Source organism: Nerophis lumbriciformis, linkage group LG02, assembly GCF_033978685.3.
Source record: "Nerophis lumbriciformis linkage group LG02, RoL_Nlum_v2.1, whole genome shotgun sequence".
Classification (NCBI taxonomy): Eukaryota; Metazoa; Chordata; class Actinopteri; order Syngnathiformes; family Syngnathidae; genus Nerophis; species Nerophis lumbriciformis.
In genome coordinates, this window is record NC_084549.2 from 14,040,409 (window position 1) to 14,065,327 (window position 24,919).

The 24,919-nt window shown below is 40.0% G+C and overlaps 1 protein-coding gene across 1 annotated transcript in view; it reads left to right on the plus strand.

The window, feature by feature from the left end:
- Positions 1 to 24,919, plus strand: part of LOC133588216 (semaphorin-4G-like) — a 65,240-nt gene that overhangs the window by 32,174 nt on the left and 8,147 nt on the right. Inside the window, exons 3-13 of the mRNA XM_061940860.1 lie at positions 1,302 to 1,453; positions 4,631 to 4,693; positions 4,776 to 4,874; positions 7,264 to 7,354; positions 7,421 to 7,534; positions 7,726 to 7,886; positions 10,467 to 10,642; positions 19,404 to 19,542; positions 22,229 to 22,451; positions 22,537 to 22,652; positions 24,349 to 24,503. Of these exons, the coding sequence (XP_061796844.1) occupies positions 1,302 to 1,453; positions 4,631 to 4,693; positions 4,776 to 4,874; positions 7,264 to 7,354; positions 7,421 to 7,534; positions 7,726 to 7,886; positions 10,467 to 10,642; positions 19,404 to 19,542; positions 22,229 to 22,451; positions 22,537 to 22,652; positions 24,349 to 24,503 (1,489 nt within the window). The remainder of the gene's footprint in view (positions 1 to 1,301; positions 1,454 to 4,630; positions 4,694 to 4,775; positions 4,875 to 7,263; positions 7,355 to 7,420; positions 7,535 to 7,725; positions 7,887 to 10,466; positions 10,643 to 19,403; positions 19,543 to 22,228; positions 22,452 to 22,536; positions 22,653 to 24,348; positions 24,504 to 24,919) is intronic.

The following is a 24,919-nucleotide window of genomic DNA, read 5'->3' on the forward strand; positions in this document are numbered from 1 at the left end:
TGCAGCGCGGCCAGCCTGAAATGCGGGTGTCAGGGACAGAAGCGGAAGGAGATTTTTACAACAAAGTTCTAAAGCTTAGTGATATATCAGATATATCAGATTGTAGGTGGGTTTTTTTTTTACCATTCGCGTTCATATTTCACTTTGTTTGTTGCATTTTTGTTGCGTTTCGCTTGATTGTAAAATATTAAGAGGGGGTGTGACGTTCATATGTTGTCAATATTCAGTGTTTTATCGTTCATAGTTAATATTGTAAATCCCACATTCTTTATTTTCATGTACATTCTGGGTGTCTCATTCAGTAAAAAAACCTTAAAATTCCATTCTGTTTTTTTAAGGCGGTCTGACATAACGTTTTTAGCATTCAATCAGACATTATTAGTGTTCCTAAAAATCAGATATACCGGCCCCCATACACATTAATTTCTCTAAATTTGGCCCCCCGGGTCAAAATAATTGCCCAGGCCTGCCGTAGGAGTTTAAGCTAACCGATAACCTCAAGCTAGAGCTCTTGAATGTGAGCAAAGGTGGGCAGATTGATAGAAATATCAACAGCAACGATACCAAGTTAGTATAATATGAGGTTGATAACACAGTTGTTAGATGGTTGATGGTTGTTGTTTTTGTTATTGTTTAAGAACTCAGGAAATAAGTAGGATAGTAGGACATAATTTAAAATGTTTATATTGAACCATGTCTGATTATAATTGTACTGAAAAATTTTATAAAAAATAAAAGCCCCTTTTTCTAACCACTCCATCCCATTTTTAACGGAAAAAAAGCATTTGGAATTAAATCACAAAAAGTTAAATGGACTGCAAATTTGTAGTGTCTGTATTAGTATGACCAATACTGCCACTGTAACTACTTTGTGTTGGATCGATACCCAAATTTGCAGTATCACCCAAAACTAATGTAAAGTATCCAAACAACAGAAGAATAAGTGCTTATTACATTTTGACATATTCACAGAAGTGATGATAGAACCATGTTACAAAAAAAGTAAACTATTAACGAGGAGAAAACACTGCACAACCGGAGATGATGTAATATGTTACCGCATATGTCTGCAGCTAAATTAAAAGCCTTCGTAAACCTGTTTTGAAATGGTTCTATTATCATTTACATGGCAAAAAATATACATTGATACAGCATATAATGTTATCGCAAGAGGCTGCTGTGTATATTGCCTTATATATTGTGGGCTATATCGCCCATCACTATTAGCAACCATACAAAGTGTGGCATTGCAGTGTAGCTCCTTGAATGAATGTGAATAAGTGATGATTCTGCCCTCTCAGGTCTCCATGGCTGCAGGCGTTTCCGCACCTCCGTCGTCAACTACAGCGCCATGTTGCTGGAGGCTGAGGGTGAGCAGCGCCTCTACGTCGGGGCCCGCGGGGCCGTGTTCGCGCTCGACGCCTCTGACATCTCCGCCGCCTCTGCTCTCACCGTGAGTGTGTTTGTTTGCCCGTGTTGACGCACCTTCCCTCATGGGGAAAAAAAGTATTTTAACTCTACGTCGGGCTTCATTTGCATTCCAGCGCGCGGGGTCTATTTCAGGTTTGACGCTGAAAATGATTAAGTCCTCGGGTCCATTTAGAATTCACAGAAAAAAAACATTTGAATATTGAAGAGGGTTGACACTTGCATCAATTAGCATGATGTGCCTCAAACAATCTTGCCAGTGTTTATCACAATCATACTTGACTCCAAATGGATACAGTACAGCACAGCAAACAAGAATAAGAAAGCAATAATTACAGTAGATATAAATCAAACCCGCAGTATGGATGGTGAATTAATGTTCATGATTAAAAGTCAGATTCTAGATGATATTTGAGTAATATAACCCCCCCAAAAATCAGTGATATATAAAACCCAAAACCAGTGAAGTTGGCACGTCGTGTAAATCCTAAATTAAAAAAAATAATTTTCAACCTACCGTATTTTTCAGAGTATAAGTCGCTCCGGAGTATAAGTTGCACCGGCCGAAAATGCATAATAAAGAAGGAAAAAAACATAAGTTGCACTGGAGTATAAGTCGCATTTTTTGGGGGAATTTATTTGATAAAACGCAACACCAAGAATAGACATTTGAATTTAAAATAAATAAAGAATAGTGAACAACAGGCTGAATACGTGTACGTTATATGAGGCATAAATAACCAACTGAGAACGTGCCTGGTATGTTAACGTAACATATTATGGTAAGAGTCATTCAAATAACTAACATATAGAACATGCTATACATTTACCAAACAATCTGTCACTCTTAATCGCTAAATCCCATGAAATCTTATACGTCTAGTCCAGGGGTCGGCAACCCAAAATATTGAAGGAGCCATATTGGACCAAAAAATACAAAAAAAAATCTGTCTGGAGCCGCAAAAAATTAAAAGCCATATTACATACAGATAGTGTGTCATGAGATATAAATTGAATTAAGATGACTTAAAGGAAACTAAATGACCTCAAATATAGCTACAAATGAGGAATAATGATGCAATATGTACATATAGCTAGCCTAAATAGCATGTTAGCATCGATTAGCTTGCAGTCATGCAGTGACCAAATATGCCTGATTATCACTCCACACAAGTCAATAACATCAACAAAGCTCACCTTTGTGCATTTACGCACAACATTAAAAGTTTGGTGGACAAAATGAGACAGAAAAAGAAGTGGCATAAAACACGTGTTAGAAAGTCGGAGAAAGTTATAAATGTAAACAAACTACGGTGAGTTCAAGGACCGCCAAAATTAGTAGGACAAAACGGCGCTCACCAAATACTCGAATCAGTGAAGCATGTTTAATACAAACAGTGTGCTTTATAACAATTAGGGAGGTTTGTGTCATGTTTGTCCTCCTACAGAAACCATATTAAAACAAAACAAAAACATTTTCCCCTCATCTTTTTCTATTTTTTATACATTTTTGAAAAAGCTCCAGAGAGGGCGGCGCTAAAGAGCCGCATGCGGCTCTAGAGCCGCGGGTTGCCGACCCGTGGTCTAGTCTCTTACGTGAATGAGCTAAATAATATTATTTGATATTTTACGGTAATGTGTTAATAATTTCACACATAAGTTGCTCCTGAGTATAAGTCCCACCCCCGGCCAAACTATGAAAAAAAACTGCGACTTATAGTCAGAAAAATACGGTATGTTCTATTGAATGGACTGCAAAGACAAGATATTTAACGTTCGAACTGGTAAATTAATTATTTTTTGCAAATATTAGCTCATTTGTAATTTGATGCCAGCAAATGTTTAAAAAAGCTGGCACTAGTGGCAAAAAAGACTGAGAAAGTTGAGGAATGCTCATCAAACACTTATTTGGAACATCCCACAGGTTAACAGGCTAATTGGGAACAGGTGGGTGCCATGATTGGGTATAAAGGCAGCTTCCATGAAATGCTCAGTCATTCACAAACGAGGATGGGGCGAAGCTCACCACTTTGTGAACAAATGCGTGAGCAAATTGTCCAACAGTTTAAGAACAACATTTCTCAACGAGCTATTGCAAGGAATTTAGGGATTTCACCATCTACGGTCCGTAATATCATCAAAAGGTTCAGAGAAGCTGGAGAAATTACTGCACGTAAGCGATGATGTGACGGACCTTCGCTCCCTCAGGCGGTACTGCATCAAAAAGCGACATCAATGTGTAAAGGATGTCACCACATGGGTTCAGGAACACTTCAGAAAACCACTGTCAGTAATGGCAGTTCATTGCTACATCTGTAAGTGCAAGTTAAAACTCTACTATGCAAAGTGAAAGACATTTATCAACAACACCCAGAAATGCCACAGGCTTCGCTGGGCCCGAGTTCATCTAAGATGGACTGATGCAAAGTGGAAAAGTGTTCTGTGGTCTGACGAGTCCACATTTCAAATTGTTTTTGGAAACTGTGGATGTCGTGTCCTCCGGACCAAAGAGGAAAAGAACCATCCGGACTGTTATAGGCGCAAAGTTCAAAAGCCAGCATCTGTGATGGTATGGGGGTGTATTAGTGCCCAAGGCATGGGTAACTTACACATCTGTGAAGGCACCATTAATGCTGAAAGGTACATACAGGTTTCGGAGCAACATATGTTGCCATCCAAGCAATGTCTTTTTAATGGACGCCCCTGCTTATTTCAGCAAGACAATGCCAAGCCATATTCTGCACGTGTTACAACAGCGTGGCTTCGTAGTAAAAGACTAGACTGGCCTGCCTGTAGTCCAGACCTGTCTCCCATTGAAACAACCTAAGCTGTACATCAAGCAACAATGGGAAAGAATTCCACCTGAAAAGCTTAAAAAATTGGTCTCCTCAGTTCCCAAACGTTTACTGAGTGTTGTTAAAAGGAAAGGCCATGTAACACAGTGGTAAAAATGTGCCCTGTGCCAACTTTTTTGCAATGTGTTGCTGCCTATAAATTCTAAGTTAATGATTATTTGCAACAACATTTTTTTTTTCAGTTCGAACATTAAATATCTTGCTTGTCCTTGCAGTCTATTCAATTGAATATAAGTTGAAAAGGATTAGCAAATCGTTGTATTCTGTTTGTATTTACGATTTACACAACGTGCCAACTTTACTGGTTTTGGGTTTTGTATGACTATATATACATTGTATTATGTCAGATTGAGTGGGAGGCCTCTCCGGAGCAGAAACGTCAGTGCCTTCTCAAGGGAAAAGACAACAAGGTGGGCTTTTAATGTTTCCATCTTTTACTCCCTAGGCTTTGATGTCCTCACTAAACATGTTTTTTTCCCTCTTGCCCTCCAGACAGAGTGTTTTAATCACATCCGCTTCCTGCAGAGGTTCAACTCCACGCATCTCTACATGTGTGGGACTCACGCCTTCAGTCCTATGTGTGCATATATAGTAGGTTTGACCTTTTGTCACTCAAGCATTTTTACCAAGTGTATCTCCTTCACTGTTTATACTTTATTTAGACTTAGACTTAGACACACTTTATTGATCCACAAGGGAAATTGTTCCACACAGTAGCTCGGTTATAAAGGATGGAAAGGATAATGCACACAAGGGCACAAAAAGAGGGCGAAAACAAAAAGTATAGAGTTGACTAAAAATTTACAATAGTAGCAATATAAAATATAACATATATGTAATATTTACATATTATATATACAGTATATACTATATACTGATATTATATTTTTATATAATATATACATTATATAACAAATCCCAATTACCATATACAATACTACAGTATATGTAACAGCTGCAGCAAAAAAAAGGCAGCATTAAATAGAGAGTAGATCCAGCAGAAAATATACATTATAAACAAAGAGAGGTAGCTAACTTAGAAGCTTTCGGGTAATAGACAGATATCATCCAAATACATTTACATAAAGTGTCTGAATATAGTTATGTGGATATGTTTAAACCAATGCAAAAGCACTGTGCAGTTGTTGTTTCAGCAATGTTATAATGACTTGACTTAAAGGGGAACTGCATGTTTTTTTGGAATTTTGCCTATCGTTCACAATCATTATGAAAGACATAACGACGGATGGATATTTTTGAAAAGCATTCTAACTTATAAATAAATGTCTCCTATTTCGCCCATAAAATCCAATAAATAACCATTCAAAAACCGCCAATAATACTCCCTTTACATTTCGTAATTCGAACATTAACCAGGTATTGGTGATAATGTTATTATAAGCTCTAAGGCAGATTAACTATTTATAGCGGCGCCGCGATCACTTCCGTGTGTCCTTATGTTTACATCATGGAGTGGTCTGCTGCTTCTTCGCTTCCCTGCTCCCTATAAGTTTACTCTAAATCATAAATCATGCATCTCACCTAGACATGAGACGTTTGAGTAGGTATTCCGACAAGTTGGTACACTTTGATAGCCATTTAGGACCCGAAACTGGCGAGGACGACACGAAGAAATGCTTGTCCTTTTTGCCCCCCTCCCTTTTACTTCATCTAAATGGGAATATATGAACATCCTAGCAATCGGCATCCTAATGACAACAGATCATGCACAGTAAGTGATTTTTTTATTATGTTTGTTGGCTCTCATGAAGTGTACAGTGAGTAATAATCGGTGATGAAGAAAAATGAAGCAAACATTGTGATGCGTTTTTTAAATTAGTGCGCTGCGTATGCTTAAAATGATCAAAATACGTAAATATTAAATGTTATTATAAATGTGCTTGTAACTACATTACACATACTTACATCATGTATATAAAACCTAAATGGAGGTGTTTGGATGTTTCTATAAGGGCTTTGTAGGCAGAATTGCACGGCTCCCATAGGCTCCATAGTAAGCAAACTTTTGATTGCATTTATTTAATGATTAGAATGCCAAAAAAAAAATTAAATCTATCTGTCGTCATGTCACTCATAATGATTGTGAATGATAGGCAAAATAAAAAAAAAAAGTGTAGTTCCCCTTTCACATGTCTTTGAATTAAAAAATAAAAACAAAAATTTCAGGAAGTATTTAAAAAAAGAGCAACCAATAGATTAAAACCCTTCTACTACATGTGTTTTTTTTTTGTCATTTTAGGAATGTTTTGCTCCTTTTCGGTAATCATTTTGGTGCTGTTACTCCCTACGATTTTTTTCTCCTAAACTGATTTTTTCATGTTGAATAATAAAAGTCCATTTTGAAATTTCTTTGTTGGTCAATCATATGCTGGGAATTCATTTAAACCCAACTTGTACCAGCAAGGACAAAAATGACCTACTTAGCCCCATTATAACCCTATTTTTAATCACACAGTATTTAATTTTGGAGAAAAATACTGTTTTATTATTATTAGTAGTAGTATTATTATTATGTATAAATATTAGTAGTATTTCTAATCTTATGTGTATATTTATGAAGTATATTTATTCAACATGTATTATATGGAAATTGGAAAATTACTCATTTTATGTGTTTTCACAAAACAAAAAACGGTTCTTTTTTTTTTTTGATAAATGGGCATTTAAAGGGTAAAAATGGTAAAACAAACATTTCCCATGTTTTTATTTGTACTTACCATTAGGTTGATTTAAAGAATAGTAAAAAACAAAAATAGTAATTTTTTTGTGCTATTTGCCTCGATCTGAATTTAATTGGTTCTGTGACGCAGCTTGTACCTCGAAAAACTCGTATTGCGAAACAGCTTCCCCCATTAAATTGAATTCAAATCAATTTAATCTGTGCTTGGCCCCCAAACCGTGCAGTTTGTATTTATCAATGTGGTATTTTAAGGCTAACTCCTCACACGTTCTGTCATAGGATGCTGAGAGATTTGTGATGTCTTCACCTGAAGAGGGCAGAGACAAATGTCCTTACGGCCCAAAGACGGGCTACACTGGCATCATCGTAGGCAAGGACCATCAATCTTCCCCCACAGAAGTTCAGAGAAATATAAATGACTATTTATCCTCTCCAGACCAGGAGATGTATACCGCTTCCCAGTACGAGTTTAGAAGCTTCCCAGACATCCGCCGCAACTCTCCGTCTCCCACACTAAAGACGGAGGACGCGCCCACGCGATGGTTGAACGGTAGGTAAATGGAGAATATTAATATCAGCAAATTTATTTTTTAGTGAAAAGCTTGTAGTGCTCCTATTACACGTCCTCCTAAAGCATTTTTGGGCATTGAAGCGCTGCATCTTTTTCTTCAAGCGTGATGAAGAATTTCTAAAAGCATTAATGAACATCCAATTCTAAGCAAGGAATTCTCTTCATTACAGAAGCCAGCTTTGTGGGCTCGGCGTTGGTGAGGGAGAGCTTGAGCAGCAGTAGCAGCGTGGGCGACGACGACAAGATCTACTACTTCTTCACCGAGGGGAGCCTGGAGCAGACGAGTACCTCCACCCACGGCAGGGTGGCGCGAGTGGCACGGATTTGCAAGGTGAGAGGGTGGAGAGACTGGATTAATGTTCGTTGAGGGGCCGTACCGTAAGAGATGATGGAAGGCAGTGGTTACTAAGCTGATTAGAGGAGCGTGTGTAGCGGATAAATGTCTTGTAGCTTGAAAGGATAGAGGGTGGATCCACGCTGACAGGTTGTTAACTTCTAATGCTGCCTTCACTGGCACTTATTTACACTTGACGCTTACCGTATTTTCCGGACCATAGGGCGCACCGGATTATAATACGCACTGCCGATGAATGCTCTATTTGTTTTTATTATTATCTTTTTTCATATATAAAGCGCACCAGATTATAGGGCGCATTATATTATTTATTTTTTTTTCTAAATGGAAGACACTTCCTTGTGGTCTACATAACATGTAATGGTGGTTCTTTGGTCAAAATGTTGCATGGATTATGTTTTACAGACCATCTTCAAGCCGCTTTCTGACAGTCTCTTCCGGATGCGCCGTTTTGTGGGCAATCCTATTTACATGGCTCACCTTTGGCAGCGTATTCTCCCCGTCATCTTAGTTGTAGCGGTGTAGCGTGCAAGGACGGGGGTGGAAGAAGTGTCAAATGATGGAGCTAACTGTTTTAATGACATTCAGACTTTACTTAAATCAAAAACAGAGCAGCATCTCCTCATCTGGAAACAACAACACCGGAATTGTGTCCCGTGAAAAAAAACGTCCGACCGGAACTCTTTAATAACTGAAGTTATTTGGGTGAATATTGTAAACTCCGGTATGTTTTAACATTTTCATGGTGAGTTTACTGACAGGTATAAGTAAGAACTTTACACTATATTAGAAATGGCAACAGCGGAGGATGAATGTCCCATAACAAGAAGGTAGAGAAAAAGAAGAAGCTTATCGACTACGTTGTCGGCACGGACGACAAAGGCGGACGCGCGCAATTTTTCAGGATTTATGCAGATCCCAAATACAGATCAGCAGGTACCAGACGGTAAGAAAAGTTGCTTTTGTATAATATTGCGAAACAAAACACCAGATAATGTCTTACCTTATACACACACCATAATAATACTTGTATGTTGAAGCACAGTACAATCAATCAAGCGGTGCTGCTTCATAGCTTACCAAAGTCGTACTAAAACATTTTGATATATTTTTGAGCCCCCTGTGTAATGTTCTATATTTTAAATGGAAAATATGTTTTTTGGTATTGTTTACTTGAGTCATATTGCAGTCTAAACGTATCTCTTATGTGGGACTGCCATCTACTGGTCACACTTATCATTACACCATGTACCAAATAAAATAGCTTCGAGGTGGGTAAGCACAACCAAATGTATTCCTTACATTAGGCGCACCGGGCTATAAGGCGCACTGTCGAGTTTTGAGAAAAAAAATAGATTTTAAGTGCGCCTTATAGTCCAGAAATACGATATGGACAAAACACAATATAAAATGTGAGATATAACAGGATAATGCATACATTTATCATTTGTTTTCAAAACGGTTACAAAAAAGTGGGACCCCAAAAATTTACTGTGGGACCCCATTTTTATGACTTGATGGGGTCACTGGGACCCCTTTTTGAAAATTCCTAGTGCCAACACTGATGGAGTATTGGTGCGTGCAAAACAGCAGCAGGCGGCTGTGGCCTGTGGGCCGGTTTTAATACTAATCAAATATCATCCCGGGTGCCATAGATAATTCATTGACTTTGACACGTAGGCCATAATAGCACATCAAAAAAAAAAAAGATGACAATACTCACGTAAGTGCGTTGTAAAATCTTATGACTGTGGGCAGAAAGGACCTGCGGTAGTGTTCCTTCTTGCACTGTGGATGTTTTTGTTTTATTTTTATCCATACATAGTGCAATCATTAGTGCGCAATATGTATTATTTAGTACTCATTTTTAGTTTTTCATTACATTTGATTTCTGCTGTATGTCAACACATGCACTGCAACCGTACAATTTCCCCATTTTGGGATGGGTAAAAGTCTATCTTTCTATTGTGTAGTTATTAAATCACCAAAATGATTCCCGGGCGCGGCCACCGCTGCTGCTCACTGCTCCCCTCACCTCCCAGGTGGTGAACAAGGGGATGGGTCAAATGCAGAGGACAAATTTCACCACACCTAGTGAGTGTGTGACATTCATTGGTACTTTAACTTTAACTTCTACGTAAAATTATTATGGATGTTGCTTGGTGCACTGAGGCACAACCATGCTGGAGCAGGAACGTATAAAACTGTCGGTCTTGGTCAAATGAATAATGAAGCATTAATTAACGGCCATTGTTCACTCTATTTTAATGAGGTGTGCGCTTCAGTAATTTATCTTATTTGAAATGCTAAAGTGTTCAAATTAGGACAGGATGGAACCTCTGACTGTCCTTTCAACCTTTCGGTGCCCACAGTAAGAAGCTGTAGATGAAGTTACAGTAAGAGGTCTTGTGCACAGGTGCTAATAACCAACACTGTTGCCTTTCCTTGCCATCTGCTGTTCTCTTTAGGGGGGTTCTTCTCATGTGCCACTTTTCAACCAAGCGTCTGTTATTTATTTGTCTCACTTTCTGTCTTCATTTTTTTTTCCACTGTCAGGGGGACCGAGGGGGCCGCCTAACTCTCCAAAAGCGCTGGACATCCTTCCTCAAGGCCAGGCTGACGTGCTCCCTGCCCGAGTACGACTTCTACTTCAACGAGCTGCGCAGCGTGTTCGTCATGCCCGGAGACACGCCGCGGGACACGCTCTTCTACGGCGTCTTCGGCCTGGGCTGGTGAGTGCTGAGCGGGGCTTGTAAAAGGCCGCCAAGATGAAAGGCGGCGGTCGATGTGGTGAGACAGTCGTAGCAGACGGGGCGAGATGAAAGAGAGGACGAGACGGTGAGGGCAGAAGGTTGTGAAAGGAAAATCTGGCAGGGTGGGGAATAGATTAAAAATGCAGATTCCAATCTGCTTCAAAGTTAAAAGGCCATTTGTACCAAACTTTTCTCATCGTGTTCCTACTGGTGCTTGCTTCAGCTTCAATAGCTATGTGCACGTGGACACATTTAATCGGATTAAAAGCCGAACCGGAATAAAAATGCTTTATGTAAACACGCCTTTCGGAATATTCTGACCCGATCTCACACGTTCGGATCAAAATTTCCTTCCGATCGAGACAGGTGGTTTATGCCGAAAGTCATTCGGATTGTGGCGCATGGAAACACTTCTTCCGAAATTCGGGTTGGAGTTATCCTTCCCTGCGCATGTCTTTGATTGTCAGCTATACTTTAGTGGTGGAGCAGGGACTAAATTTAAAGGCCTACTGAAACCCACTACTACCGACCACGCAGTCTGATAGTTTATATATCAATGATGAAATCTTAACATTGCAACACATGCCAATACGGCCGGGTTAGCTTACTAAAGTGCAATTCTAAATTTTGCGCGAAATATCCTGCTGAAAACGTCTCGGTATGATGACGTCAGCGTGTGACGTCACGGATTGTGGAGGACATTTTGGGACAGCATGGTGGCCAGCTATTAAGTCGTCTGTTTTCATCGCAAAATTCCACAGTATTCTGGACATCTGTGTTGGTGAATCTTTTGCAATTTGTTCAATGAACAATGGAGACAGCAAAGAAGAAAGCTGTAGGAGGGAAGCGGTGTATTGCGGCCGACTTCAGCAACACAAACACGGCCGGTGTTTCATTGTTTACATTCCCGAAATATGACAGTCAAGCTCTACCATTGGCCTGTGGAGAACTGGGACAACAGAGACTCTTACCAGGAGGACTTTGAGTTGGATACGCAGACACGGTACCGTGAGTACGCATGCAGCTGCGTCTTCCAAACATTTGATCGCTTGCCCGTACGTGCGTGCCGCTATGTGCATGTCACGTACGTAACTTTGGGGACTTTGGGGAAATATATGTGCTGTATGAACTTTGGAGAGGTGAACGGTACTTTGGGCTGTGGGATTGAGTGTGTTGTGCAGGTGTTTGAGTTGTATTGGCGGGTTATATGGACGGGAGGGGGGAGGTGTTTGTTATGCGGGATTAATTTTTGGCATATTAAATATAAGCCTGGTTGTGTTGTGGCTAATAGAGTATATATATGTCTTGTGTTTATTTACAGTTTTAGTCATTCCCAGCTAAATATCAGGTCCCACCCGCCTCTCACAGCATCTTCCCTATCTGAATCGCTCCCACTTCCTTCTAGTCCTTCACTCTCATTTTCCTCATCCACAAGTCTTTCATCCTCGCTCAAATTAATGGGGAAATCGTCGCTTTCTCGGTCCGAATCGCTCTCGCTGCTGGTGGCCATGATTGTAAACAATGTCCGGCTGTGAGGAGCTCCACAACCTGTGACGTCACGCTACTTGTCTGCTACTTCCGGTACAGGCAAGGCTTTTTTATCAGCGACCAAAAGTTGCAAACTTTATCGTCGATGTTCTCTACTAAATCCTTTCAGCAAAAATAGGGCAATATCGCGAAATGATCAAGTATGACACATAGAATGGACCTGCTATCCCCGTTTAAATAAGAAAATCACATTTTAGTAGGTCTTTAATAGCGATTGTCTAGCTGCTGTCTCCCCCCATTCAACATGTACGTACAGACCTAGCATTATATACTGTTGACTTTGTTGCTTTAAAACGAGACTAGCAAACACAAAAGTATAGTATGGAGTGTAATATGTCAATGTAGAATTAAAAGAAGGGATCCAGTTGCCGTCTTAACGAGCTGTTTTATTCACGACATTACAGCTACTCCAAGTGCTAACTGCAAGCCTCAAACACCTACACAGAATGTTGACACATGAAGACGCGCCGCAAACCGTACATAATCACCACATAAAATGCACAGAACAGCTACATTTCAAAAAGAGAGGTAAAACAAAAGTAGTGAACAGAGGGAAAACATTATTGATTAAATATTGTGATAATGTGCAGAAATGCACAAAGCCATGTTTGATAACAGTGGAAGTCTACTGTTTCTTCAGCACCTGCAGTGAGCGAACTCATCCAAAAAATGGTGCCATAGCACAAATAATAAAACACCTTTCTGTTTATGTTAGGTTCTGCGCATCACAAAGTAAAGTTTTCCGATTTAAGGTGTGATGCAAGAATATGCACTTCATAACCCGATAGTTTTTTCAGGGTCCATGTACACAATAACATTGTAATCCGAATGATGATCAAACTGAATTAATGTTGTCCATGTGTTTCATGTGCTTTAAAGAGCGGTGCATTGCATTAAGTGCTTTAAATTCTATTAACTGTCTTTTAGGGATGGGCATATTAACTGATTCCTATTTCTGTTCATAACTGAATACTGATTTGTGACTTAAAACTGTAGTATGTCACAAACAAGGATGCTAACTTTTGACTTTGTTGCAAGCATTTTAGTACATCCTATTCCAACTTTTAGCAGGTAAATTACGCAGGGATGTACAATCAGGGGAAAGCAGGTGAGGTACAGCCTCATTGTTTTGATGAAAAATAAAGAAATTAATAATAACATCAAATAAATATTAGTTGTCCATTAAAATGTTTTCCAAATGTATTTTCTGTATGATTACAATCATAAAAAAAATATAAAAATTCTTAAGTAAAAATCACTAAATTTTCACATTTCATGCATACAGGGCTAAAACCTTACATAGACTTCGCGCCTCGTCTAAGTGGACCCTATTTCCTCTCTGCTTTCATACGCAAGCAAGCTAACGAGCATCTGAGTGTCCCCAGCAGCCAGCACTCAACATCATATTTCTTAATAACCGGACTACAAAATAAATAAAAATCATACAGAAAGGTACTCTGAAGGGACCATGAAGAGAGGGGCGTAAGTGAGCTAGCAGGTGCTTGCTAAAAAACAGTGTTTTTTTGTAAATATGTCAGTTTATCAGCAACAAGTCTAATGCAAAAGTTATTACATTTTAATGCTCTGCTGAATGAGTCAATCAAGATGTCAAGATGGAGAATTATATAGAAGGTGATCATACTTTTACTACAATGTAAGTTTTCCGGAAAATTATAGTGAAGTTGAACGTACTTCAGATACAAATAAAAAGCAAGATTTGAATTGTATTTAAAAGTAGATAAATGGGAATAAAAAAGTATTTGATAACATTTTTATGAAAGTGAATTATTTTCTTAATTTTCTTGTTAGCCTCTTAAACGTGTCAACATTTATTAGAGCGTATGAATTTAAAGTTCATCATTAGGCATCAGTACCTCACCTGGCATGAACCTCACCTCACCTCACCACACGTCACACACACACGCAAACACAGTGGCGGGCCGTGCGTTTCCCACCTAGGCCTTCAGCCATGTCCTACCGAGTCCGACGTCAATGTCCCCACATAACCACGGCTATGCAGAAACACACTTGCGCACTACTGGTCATTGGGACCACCTCAACAGTGTACAAAACGGGCTATTTTTCAGCGCATTTAAAAAAATCTATAAACCCGCATCGGCAAATAATACATACCTTACGTGGTACTGTCAAAAACATATCAAATGTGAAAAAATAAAGAAATATAATATTTGAACTCCCAATTTTTAGCACCCATCCGACGTGGTACCGCTCGTACTGAAAGCGGCGGGCAAACCATTTCACCACCGGGACAGATTAGCTAGCTTCCGATCTAGTTTCTCTTTAAATATCCTTTAAACGGCCTTGCAGATGTACACTATATTGCCAAAAGTATTTGGCCACCCAACCAAATGATCAGAATCAGGTGTCATAATCACTTGGCCCGGCCACAGGTGTATAAAATCAAGCACATAGGCATGGAGACTGTTTCTACAAACATTTGTGAAAGAATGGGCCGCTCTCAGGAGCTCAGTGATTTCCAGAGTGGAACTGTCATAGGCTGCAACCTGTGCAACAAATCCAGTCGTAAAATTTCCTCACTCCTAAATATTCCAAAGTCAACTGTCAGCTTTATTATAAGAAAATGGAAGAGTTTGGCAACAACAGCAACTCAGCCACGAACTGGTAGGCCACGTAAACTGACAGAGAGGGGTCAGCGGATGCTGAAGCGCATAGTGCAAAGAGGTCGCCCACTTTCTGCACAGTCAGTTGCTACAGAGCTCCAAACTTCATGTGACCTTCCAATTAGCCCACATACAGTACGCAGAGAGCTTCATGGAATGGGTTTCCATGGTCGAGCAGCTGCATTTAAGCCATACATCAATCAATCAATCAATCAATGTTTATTTATATAGCCCTAAATCACAAGTGTCTCAAAGGGCTGCACAAGCCACAACGACATCCTCGGTACAAAGCCCACATAAGGGCAAGGAAAAACTCACCCCAGTGGGACGTCGATGTGAATGACTATGAGAAACCTTGGAGAGGACCGCATATGTGGGTAACCGCCCCCCTCTAGGGGAGACCGAATGCAATGGATGTCGAGTGGGTCTGACATAATATTGTGAGAATCCAGTCCATCATACATCACCAAGTCCAATGCAAAGCGTTGGATGCAGTGGTGTAAATCTTTGGTGTGATGAATCACGCTTTTCCATCTGGCAATCTGATGGACGAGTCTGGGTTTGGAGGTTGCCATGAGAACGGTACATTTTGGATTGCATTGTGCCGAGTGGGAAATTTGGTGAAGGATGAATTGGCCCCTTAGTTGCAGTGAAAGGAACTTTGAATGCTCCAGGATACCAAAACATTTTGGACAATTCCATGCTCCCAACCTTGTGGGAACAGTTTGGAGCGGGCCCCTTCCTCTTCCAACATGACTGTACACCAGTGCACAAAGCAAGGTCCATAAAGACATGGATGACAGAGTCTGGTGTGGATGAACTTGACTGGCCTGCACAGAGTCCTGACCTGAACCCGATAGAACACCTTTGGGATGAATTAGAAAGGAGACTGAGAACCAGGCCTTCTCGACCAACCTCACCAATGCGCTTTTGGAAGAATGATGAAAAATTCCTATAAACACTCTCACCTTGTGGACAACCTTCCCAGAATAGTTGAAGCTGTAATAGCTGCAAAAGGTGGACCGACATCATATTGAACCCTATAGGTTAGGAATGGGATCAAGTTCATATGTGAGTCAAGGCAGGTGGCCACATACTTTTGGCAATATAGTGTATATCTTCCACCCAATCAACATTTTGCTGTCCGTCTTTGTGGGTTAAAAAAGTGAGTACCGGTCGGTTTCTCTGATTTTTCTTCCTGCTTTCGCAAATCACAACTTCTGATTGGATACTCACCCGGGAGTGACAAGTGAGTATCCAATCACAACTACCTAGACGGGCCGCTGTCAAAACTCGTGATCTGATTGGCTTTCGCAACTGTCTATCAACTGAATGTACTCCGTTTTGTTTGCACTGCACAGCCGCCACTAATGTTGATTCAGAAGGCCTCCGGCAGAATTCATGCAGCGCTGGCAACAGGCGAGCTGAATTCTGATTGGATAAAAGCCCGGATGTAAAAACAAGCTACACTGGAGCCTTATATGACAAGAAGAGAATATGATGAATACTTTTACATATTTATGGAAAGTAAATCAAAAATAAAATTACCTTTTTTTTCCACTTATGATCATGATTTATGTTAGGCCAGCAGAGAAGCCCTTGCTGGCCCTGACGGCCCACTACTGTGCAAACATTGGTTCTATTCTTGTTAGGGATGTCCGATAATGGCTTTTTTGCCGATATTCGATATTCCGATATTGTCCAACTCTGAATTACCGATTCCGACATCAACCGATACCGATATATACAGTCGCGGAATTAACACATTATTATGCCTAATTGTGTTGTGATGCCCCGCTGGATGCATTAAACAATGTAACAAGGTTTTCCAAAATAAATCAACTCAAGTTATGGGAAAAAAATGCCAACATGGCACTGCCATATTTATTATTGAAGTCACAAAGTGCATTATTTTTTTTAACATGCCTCAAAACAACAGCTTGGAATTTGGGGCATGCTCTCCCTGAGAGAGCATGAGGAGGTTGAGGTGGGCGGTGTTGGGGGGCGGGGTTGAGGTGGAGGTGGGGGGGTAGGGGGAAGCGGGGGGTGTATATTATAGCGTCCCGGAAGAGTTAGTGCTGCAAGGGGTTCTGGGTATTTGTTCTGTTGTGTTTATGTTGTGTTACGGTGCGAATGTTCTCCCGAAATGTGTTTGTCATTCTTGTTTGGTGTGGGTTCACAGCGTGGCGCATATTTTTAGCAGTGTTAAAGTTGTTTATACGGCCACCCTCAGTGTGACCTGTATGGCTGTTGACCAAGTATGTTATGTACCATAACAACAGCAAGACTGCAAATTTCTTTGTTACTAAATTCAATTCTAATCCGGCCCTAATGACCACTTGTAGTCAATTTAACTTGTAATTGTGCGAGAAACAGACATTTTGTGTTAAAGTTAAAGTACCAATGATTGTCACACACACACTCGGTGTGGCGAAATTATTCTCTGCATTTGACCCATCACCCTTGATCACCCCCTGGGAGGTGAGGGGAGCAGTGGGCAGCAGCGTTGGCCGCGCCCGGGAATCATTTGTGGTGATTTAACCCCCAATTCCAACCCTTAATGCTGAGTGCCAAGCAGGGAGGTAATGGGTCCCATTTTTATAGTCTTTGGTATGACTCGGCCGGGGTTTGAACTCTCAACCTACCGATCTCAGGGCGGACACTCTAACCACTAGGCCACTGAGTAGGTAAATCTGTTATTTTAAACACCTAATGATTTCATATGTTAGTGGTATTCTTATATTTTGTAATCTTGAGCTACTGACATACATTGAAGACATCCCATCCATCCATCCATTTTTGACCGCTTGTCCCCAGCTGCACTCGGACATAAGGCAGGGTACACCCTTGACAAGTCGCCACCTCATCCCAGGGCCAACACAGATGGACAGAGAATCATTCACACTCTCATTCACACGGGCCAATTTTACAACTGGTTGGAAATGGTGCGCGCTACTTGTACATAGGCCAGTGTGAGGAACAACTGCTTCATCTAAAATAATATTCCAAACAATTTATTTTAATTGATTTATTAATTTCTACTTGCAGTCATGTAATCTTGTATGACACATGCTAACCGTTAGCATGTTTATGTTTGCATGCTAGCATTAAAGTGCTAGATTTTTTAGCAATTTTTTCTTCCGTTTACCCTAAAGTCATATAACTTGGTATGTGACAGCAATTAACTGTTAGTGTGCTAACGTTAGCATGGTAGCACACTACCAATAAAGTGCTAACTTTTTTCCCCCCAAACTTTACACTTTTTTCTCTAATTCCGCAGCCATACATCTTAGTCATATACCTTAGTATTTGTAACATGCTAATTGTATGCATGTTTATGTTAGCATGCTAACATTAAAGTGCTAGCTTTTTGAGGTAATTTTGCAACCGTTTACATTAGAGTCATATAACTTGGTATGTGACACTTGTTAACCGCTAGCATGCTTATGTTAGCATGCTAACAATTAAGTGGTAAGTCTAATTCCCCAGCTACTGTACCATGAATTGATTTACGTGGACCCCGACTTAAACAAGTTGAAAGACTTATTCGGGTGTTTCCAATTAGTGGTCAATTGTATGGAATATGTATTGTACTGTGCAAACTACTAATAAAATGTTCAATCAATCAATCAAAGATATACACCTTAGAGTCATATAACTTGGTATGTGACACAAGCTAACTGTTATCATGCTCACGTTAGCTTGCTAGCATGCTAACATTAGCATGCTATCTTTTTGAGCTACTTTTGCTACCATTTAGCCCAGAGTCATATAACTTAAATTGTTACACTTGTTAACTGTTAGCATGCAAACAATAGCATGTTAGCAGGCTAACTTAAGCTTGCTAACTTGTTTATCTAATTTCACAATTTGTTTTCTATTTCCGCAGCCATACACCTTTGAATCTCGTATAACTTCGTATATGAAACATGCTGACTGTTGTCATGCTATTGTTAGCACACATGCTAAGTGTTAGCATTTTTTATGTAAACATGCTACTGTTTTAGGCTAGCTCTGTGGCTCGTTTTTGTACTGTTAGACCTAAAACTCACGCATTCAGACACTCGACACCATCTAATAAGTACGGCGGCTTCCGGCGACCCCCGGCCAGAAGTACACAGATAGCAGGCCCATCAAAAATTCCGCGGGAATTTTCTAGTTTCTACCTACTCTGCTATCTCAGGGCAGGTTTTTCTTGATGTATTGCAGGCAGCTCACCATCACTTTTAAAAGTAGGCTTTGTCCGCCATTATAAAAATATTGAATATGAACTGTAAACAAGGTGGATGAATCATGTTTTGTTTAAAAAGCTTTTCAACTCCTACTGGTCACCTCTGACTTTATCTCCTGCTTCTTTCCACTCCTACTGTGTAGTCTGCTTCTGACAACACTCATCCTCTGCCCTCCTTTCACTTCTTTCTTTCCTTTTGTCCTGTTTCCCCATTTTTTTTAAACTACATGAATCTACTGTACTTCTACTACCGTCGCCATGGTAACACTAGGTTTGTGGCTGACGTCGTGCGCTGCTGTGTGTTTCTTCTGCCTTTTAGGAAGAACATAAAGGCGTCTGCATTGTGTCGCTTCTCACTGTCTGACGTCCAAGAGGCCTTCCAAGGACCTTACATGGAGAACCAGGACTCTAACTGGAAGGAGTACACTGGAAAGATCCCAGACCTGCGACCTGGAACGGTAAGCGTGCACTCACGCACGCGTTTTTGCGTCATTTAAACATGTAGGTTATGAAAAACTATGTCATAAATACTAATATAAAATGATTTTATCTGCAAAGCGTTGAAGACTAACTTCAAATTCCTATCAAAAATACAAAATGGTTTGTTCTACACTGCAAGAAGTCAGTGATCAAAAACAAGAAACAAAAATACAAAAGTTAGGAGCATTTTACTTGAACTAAGCAAAATTATCTGCCAATAGAACAAGAAAATTTGGCTTGTCAAGACTTTCCAAAACAAGTAAAATTAGCTAACCTCAATGAACCCAAAAATACCTTAAAATAAGTATTTTCTCATTAATAACAAGTGCACTTTTCTTGATGGAAAAAAACAAATATGAGCCCTTTTTTCTCAATATGTTAAAAAATATTCTTAAATTAAGTAAATGCTCGTGCCATCATCTTGACATAAAGATATGCGCTCTGCATTACATTTCTTGCATTTTCCCATCGATAACATGACATCATCGCACCAAGTGCGTGCTCTTTCAGTCAATTAGTGCGCATATATATATATATATATATATATATATATATATATATATACATATATATATATATATATACCGGTACACACACATTTACAGCCCGGCCGCCGACCAAATTTCTTTTAATTGTAATTTTGAAGAATTTATCTGAATGTAAATGAACTATTTCTGTTCAAAATTGTTTGAAATGTCACATTTTAAATGTTTAAATATTAATTTAATTAATATTAGTTAATTAATATATCAGTTTGCTGTACTGTGCCAACTGTACTACTATATGAGTACGTATGTTCTATTGTTTAATTGAAAATAAAACAGCAAAGTCCATTTGGCTGTCATTTGTTTTAATTATGAGACACAACTGTGTCAAAGTCATGATTTTTTATTTCATATTTGAAATAAGAAATTCTTACTTTGAAAAAGCAGTTTTATACTTGTGAGTGTTGACACAGCTTTGCAACAGTTGATATTTCAAGCATGTTTTACTCAATATAGTTCATAAAATCTCAGCAACAAGCTGTAATATCTTACTGAGATAATTTAGGACCAAAACACTTAAAACAAGTAAAACACTAACATAAAATCTGCTTTGTGAGAAGAAGTATCTTATCAGACAGAAAATAAGCAAATATCACCCTTATTTGAGATATTCAATCTTACTTAGATTTTAGTTTTTGCAGTATACTTGGATAGCATGCAACACTTCACTCAATACGGATATTGCGTCATCAAAGCTCACCTGTAGCCCCCTAAGACACATTTTTGTATGAAATGCATTTTTTATTTTTTTGGGCTATTTGGTCTCTTTGGGGCCCAGTGAGTATAAAAACAAAAAAAAGTTGAAAGTTGCTATCCGAACTTTTGGATATGTTGTCAGCCATCTTGACTCTAACCTGACGTGATATGCTTTTCCTCCTCCACTAATTGACAGTATAATATCCTTGTAGGTGGAAACCACCCAGCAGGCACAAGACTGATTGATACAGCGTTGACATGTCCTCTAAAACTGACATTATTGACACAACGTTGCAAAATAGTTGTATTTGTAAATTGAGACAACGTTGATGTCGAACATTGCATCCGTGTGTTGTTTCAACGTTGGATTTGTGTGGAATGCACTCCTAACAGGGGTAAAAGAAATTGCATCTCTATCCTCCTTCAAAACAGCACTAAAAGAACACTTCCAGGCAACTACAACCCTAAACTAACCCCCTCCCACCACCACATCCCACCTCCCCGGATTGTAAATAATCATATGTATATACTTGTTCTTATGCTTTCTGAGCTCACTATGGTCACTGCTTGCTGTACATATCCTACCAAGTGAAACCTACACTGTTACAATGTCCATTTCTCTGATTATATAATTGTTGATGACTGAAGTATGCTGGTTGCAACCCAACCCAACCTCCTCCTCATCCCACCCCCCGGATTGTAAATAATGTAAATAATTCAATGTATATACTCCTGATGATTAACTTTTCAACTTAAACAAGTTGAAAAACTTATTCGGGTGTTACCATTTAGTGGTCAATTGTACGGAATATGTACTGTACTGTGCAATCTCCTAATAAATGTTTCAATCACTCAATCAATGTTGTAAAATATTGGTTGGAAAATGACCCAAATTCAAAGGTCAAATCAACGTTAGAACCCGACATTGATTAAACGTCGTCAAAAAGCATGTTGTTTCAGCGTTGTATTTGTGTCATAAAATATTGGTTGGAAAATGACCCAAATTCAAAGGTCAAATCAACGTTCTCTCTGCAATTAACTGCGGCCTCTAGCTTTGGCTTACTTAGTGTCCAGGCCATAGCGTGGTTAGCACGAGCAGACATTATCCACTTTAGTGCAGGACTTAGTTTAAAACTCTGCTGTCAAACGGCAACGGTCATGAGAGCGGGAAAAGGCGCTTAGACAAGTCGGCCTCACTCGTTTGAAAAGGACAATGAAAAGAAGGTTCAGTCAGGTGTTAAGAGGGGATGTCGTTTCTCTCCCACAGACAGCTTTGCAGGCTTGATTGAACCCTGACAACTCTCTTTACCCCAACTCACCCCTGATAAACTATCCTTGCGGATTTACTTCATGAGCCCTAAAACTGCACACTCTGCTCTTCGTCTTCATGCCTGCTCTTATTTCTGCTTTGGGCATTTGGCAGTGTATCAGCGACGCTTTGAGGGCCAAGGGCATCAACATGTCCACCTCCCTGCCTGATGATGTGCTCAACTTTGTACGAAGACACCCGTTGATGTCCCGCCATGTCCAGGCTTTAGACCGCCGCCCTCTGTTGTTCAGGAGGACCACAGATTACACCCACCTGGCTGTGAACGCTGTACAAGGCTTGGATGGACAAAAATACCACGTGTTGTACATGGGAACAGGTGTGTCTTCTTGATTGAGTTTGTATACATTTCTAACCCAGAAGCCCGTATTCAGCGAATTAGCCTGACCCCACATGTCTTTCAGATGAAGGCTGGTTGCACAAGGCCGTACACGTGGAGGGTCAGCTGCATATTATCGAGGAGCTGCAGCTGTTTGAGGAACCGCAGCCAGTGGACAACGTGCTGATCTCTGCAAAACAGGTTGCGTGTCTTGCCCTTGTACACACACGCACACACACACACACACACACACACACACACACACACACACACACACACACACACACACACACACACATTCTTGTATTTCCTACATTCTTGAGACCTCTGAAAAATGCCTACCTCTTTAGGACCACCCTTTCTGGATATATAAAGATTTATATTTACAACATTAATAATATATACATACTATGCAAATATTAAAAAGGTAAGCTTTCATTTTATTTTTAGGGACCAAGTCCCTTTGGGACAGAGGACCCTATTGAATTTCTAGCGTTTTATTATTATATCGCCGCCTCTTTGAGCTGTAATTTGACCCCCTTAACATGCTTCAAAACTCACCAAATTGGACACACACATCAGGACTGGCGAAAATTGCAATCTAATCAAAAAACAAACCCCCAAAACTCCAAATTGTGCTCTAGCGCCCCCTAGGAAGAAAACACAGACAAAACTGCCTCTAACTCCCAGTAGGAATGCCGTAGAGACATGAAACAAAAACCTCTATGTAGGTCTCACTTAGACCTATATTTCATACACTAACAACCCCCAGCAGAAATCAACAGGAAGTTTGCAATTCCCTCTTCAAAACAAAAGTTGTGTAAAAACAGTCACCTTTTTTCAAACATTATCTCCTCTGAACGTGTTTGTCGTGTCGGCTTCAAATTAGCACAGGAGAGAGATTGAACCCTTCTGATTAAAAGTTGATGAAAGAGTTTTAATTACTGCTCCAGTTTGGATTTTATGAGCCCTCAAAGTCGGTCCCGTCCATCGCTGCTTGCAGCTTTAATTTAATTTTGTGTTTGTAATTAGTTTTTAATCTTCATTATTTACTAAAAGTAATTACAGTATGTCTAAATACATACATATATATATATATATATATATATATTTTTTTTTTTTAAATACATTTTGGCCAAAGGGGGGGCATTTAAATTTCTTACACACACTTATTACATATGTTGGCCAGAGGGGGAGCACTTCAAAGTTTTACACACACTTGTTATTTCATTTGTTAACCAGAGGGGGAGCACTTTTATAACCGACACACAATCAATTTGAAAAATCCCTCCTTTTTGGGACCACCCTAATTTTGATAGATTTCACCACCAGAGGTTCAAATGAGATCTCTATGTTTTGTTTTTTGTAATGGTGCTTAAGGCCGATGACAAACGAGTCACGGACAACAGACGGCCCCTGTGCCGCACTTTGGGCAACCCAGCTGTAGAAGCTAACTGTTAATGGCCAGCATAGTCTTAGTACCGTAGTGTATTTGTTCATCCTATGGTCACATATGGGACGCGGGTTGTCTTACGTCAGCACCGGAAGTCGTAAAATCAGCTGTTCACCTGGCTGGTTTTTTCGGGAATGAATAGGGAAGCCCTTCTTTAGCTGCCGTCTTGTTTTATCATATATTGCTGCCTTTGCACCTGTCAATGTTTACTTTTGTATGCACATTAAATCAACAAAAAATCCTGACTTTGGAGCAATGTTCACAGACTAGTATTTGGCTCTCTATTAGATGCAATGGTTTTCCGTATTGGGACCATGATTTGGGTCCAAACTTGTTCACATATGGAAGGTACTTTTCCTTGTTGATGTCTCAAGAAGGGTAGAAATACAAGAACACACACACACACACGTCACAGTATTTAGATTTACCCCCTTCTCTTCACAGATGAGCGTTTACATCGGCTCTCCCTCCGGCGTGGTGCAGCTCCCCCTCTCCAATTGCCGAAGGTACGCTTCCTGCTACGACTGCATCTTTGCCAGAGACCCTCACTGCGCCTGGAGCGGAACCCACTGCGTGGACATCGTGGCGTACTCAGACAGGTATCAACCAATGCCTCTTGCCTTAATTCAAACAACACTTTGCACTGTCACGGCCTCCATTTCTCAAAAGTGTTACGTAATCGCCCCGATAGCTGATGTGACAGTGCACAATTTGGAATGGCAAACATGGCAATAGCTGCTTCGGCTACTTCAACAACATGACTTCATACCAGAGCAACACAAACTAGCCGCTTATTCAAAGCTGCAAAGAGCAGAGAACATTTACGTACAGTAGACTCCCGCCATATTTAATGTAGCAGGTCTGCCCCGTGGACTGATAATAATGATAGTAATAATAATTTAGATTTATATAGTGCTTTGCTAGACTCTCAAAACGCTTCACAGAGAAGTGAGAACCCATCATTCATTCACACGTTGATGGTGGGAAGCTACATTTGTAGCCACAGCTGCCTTGG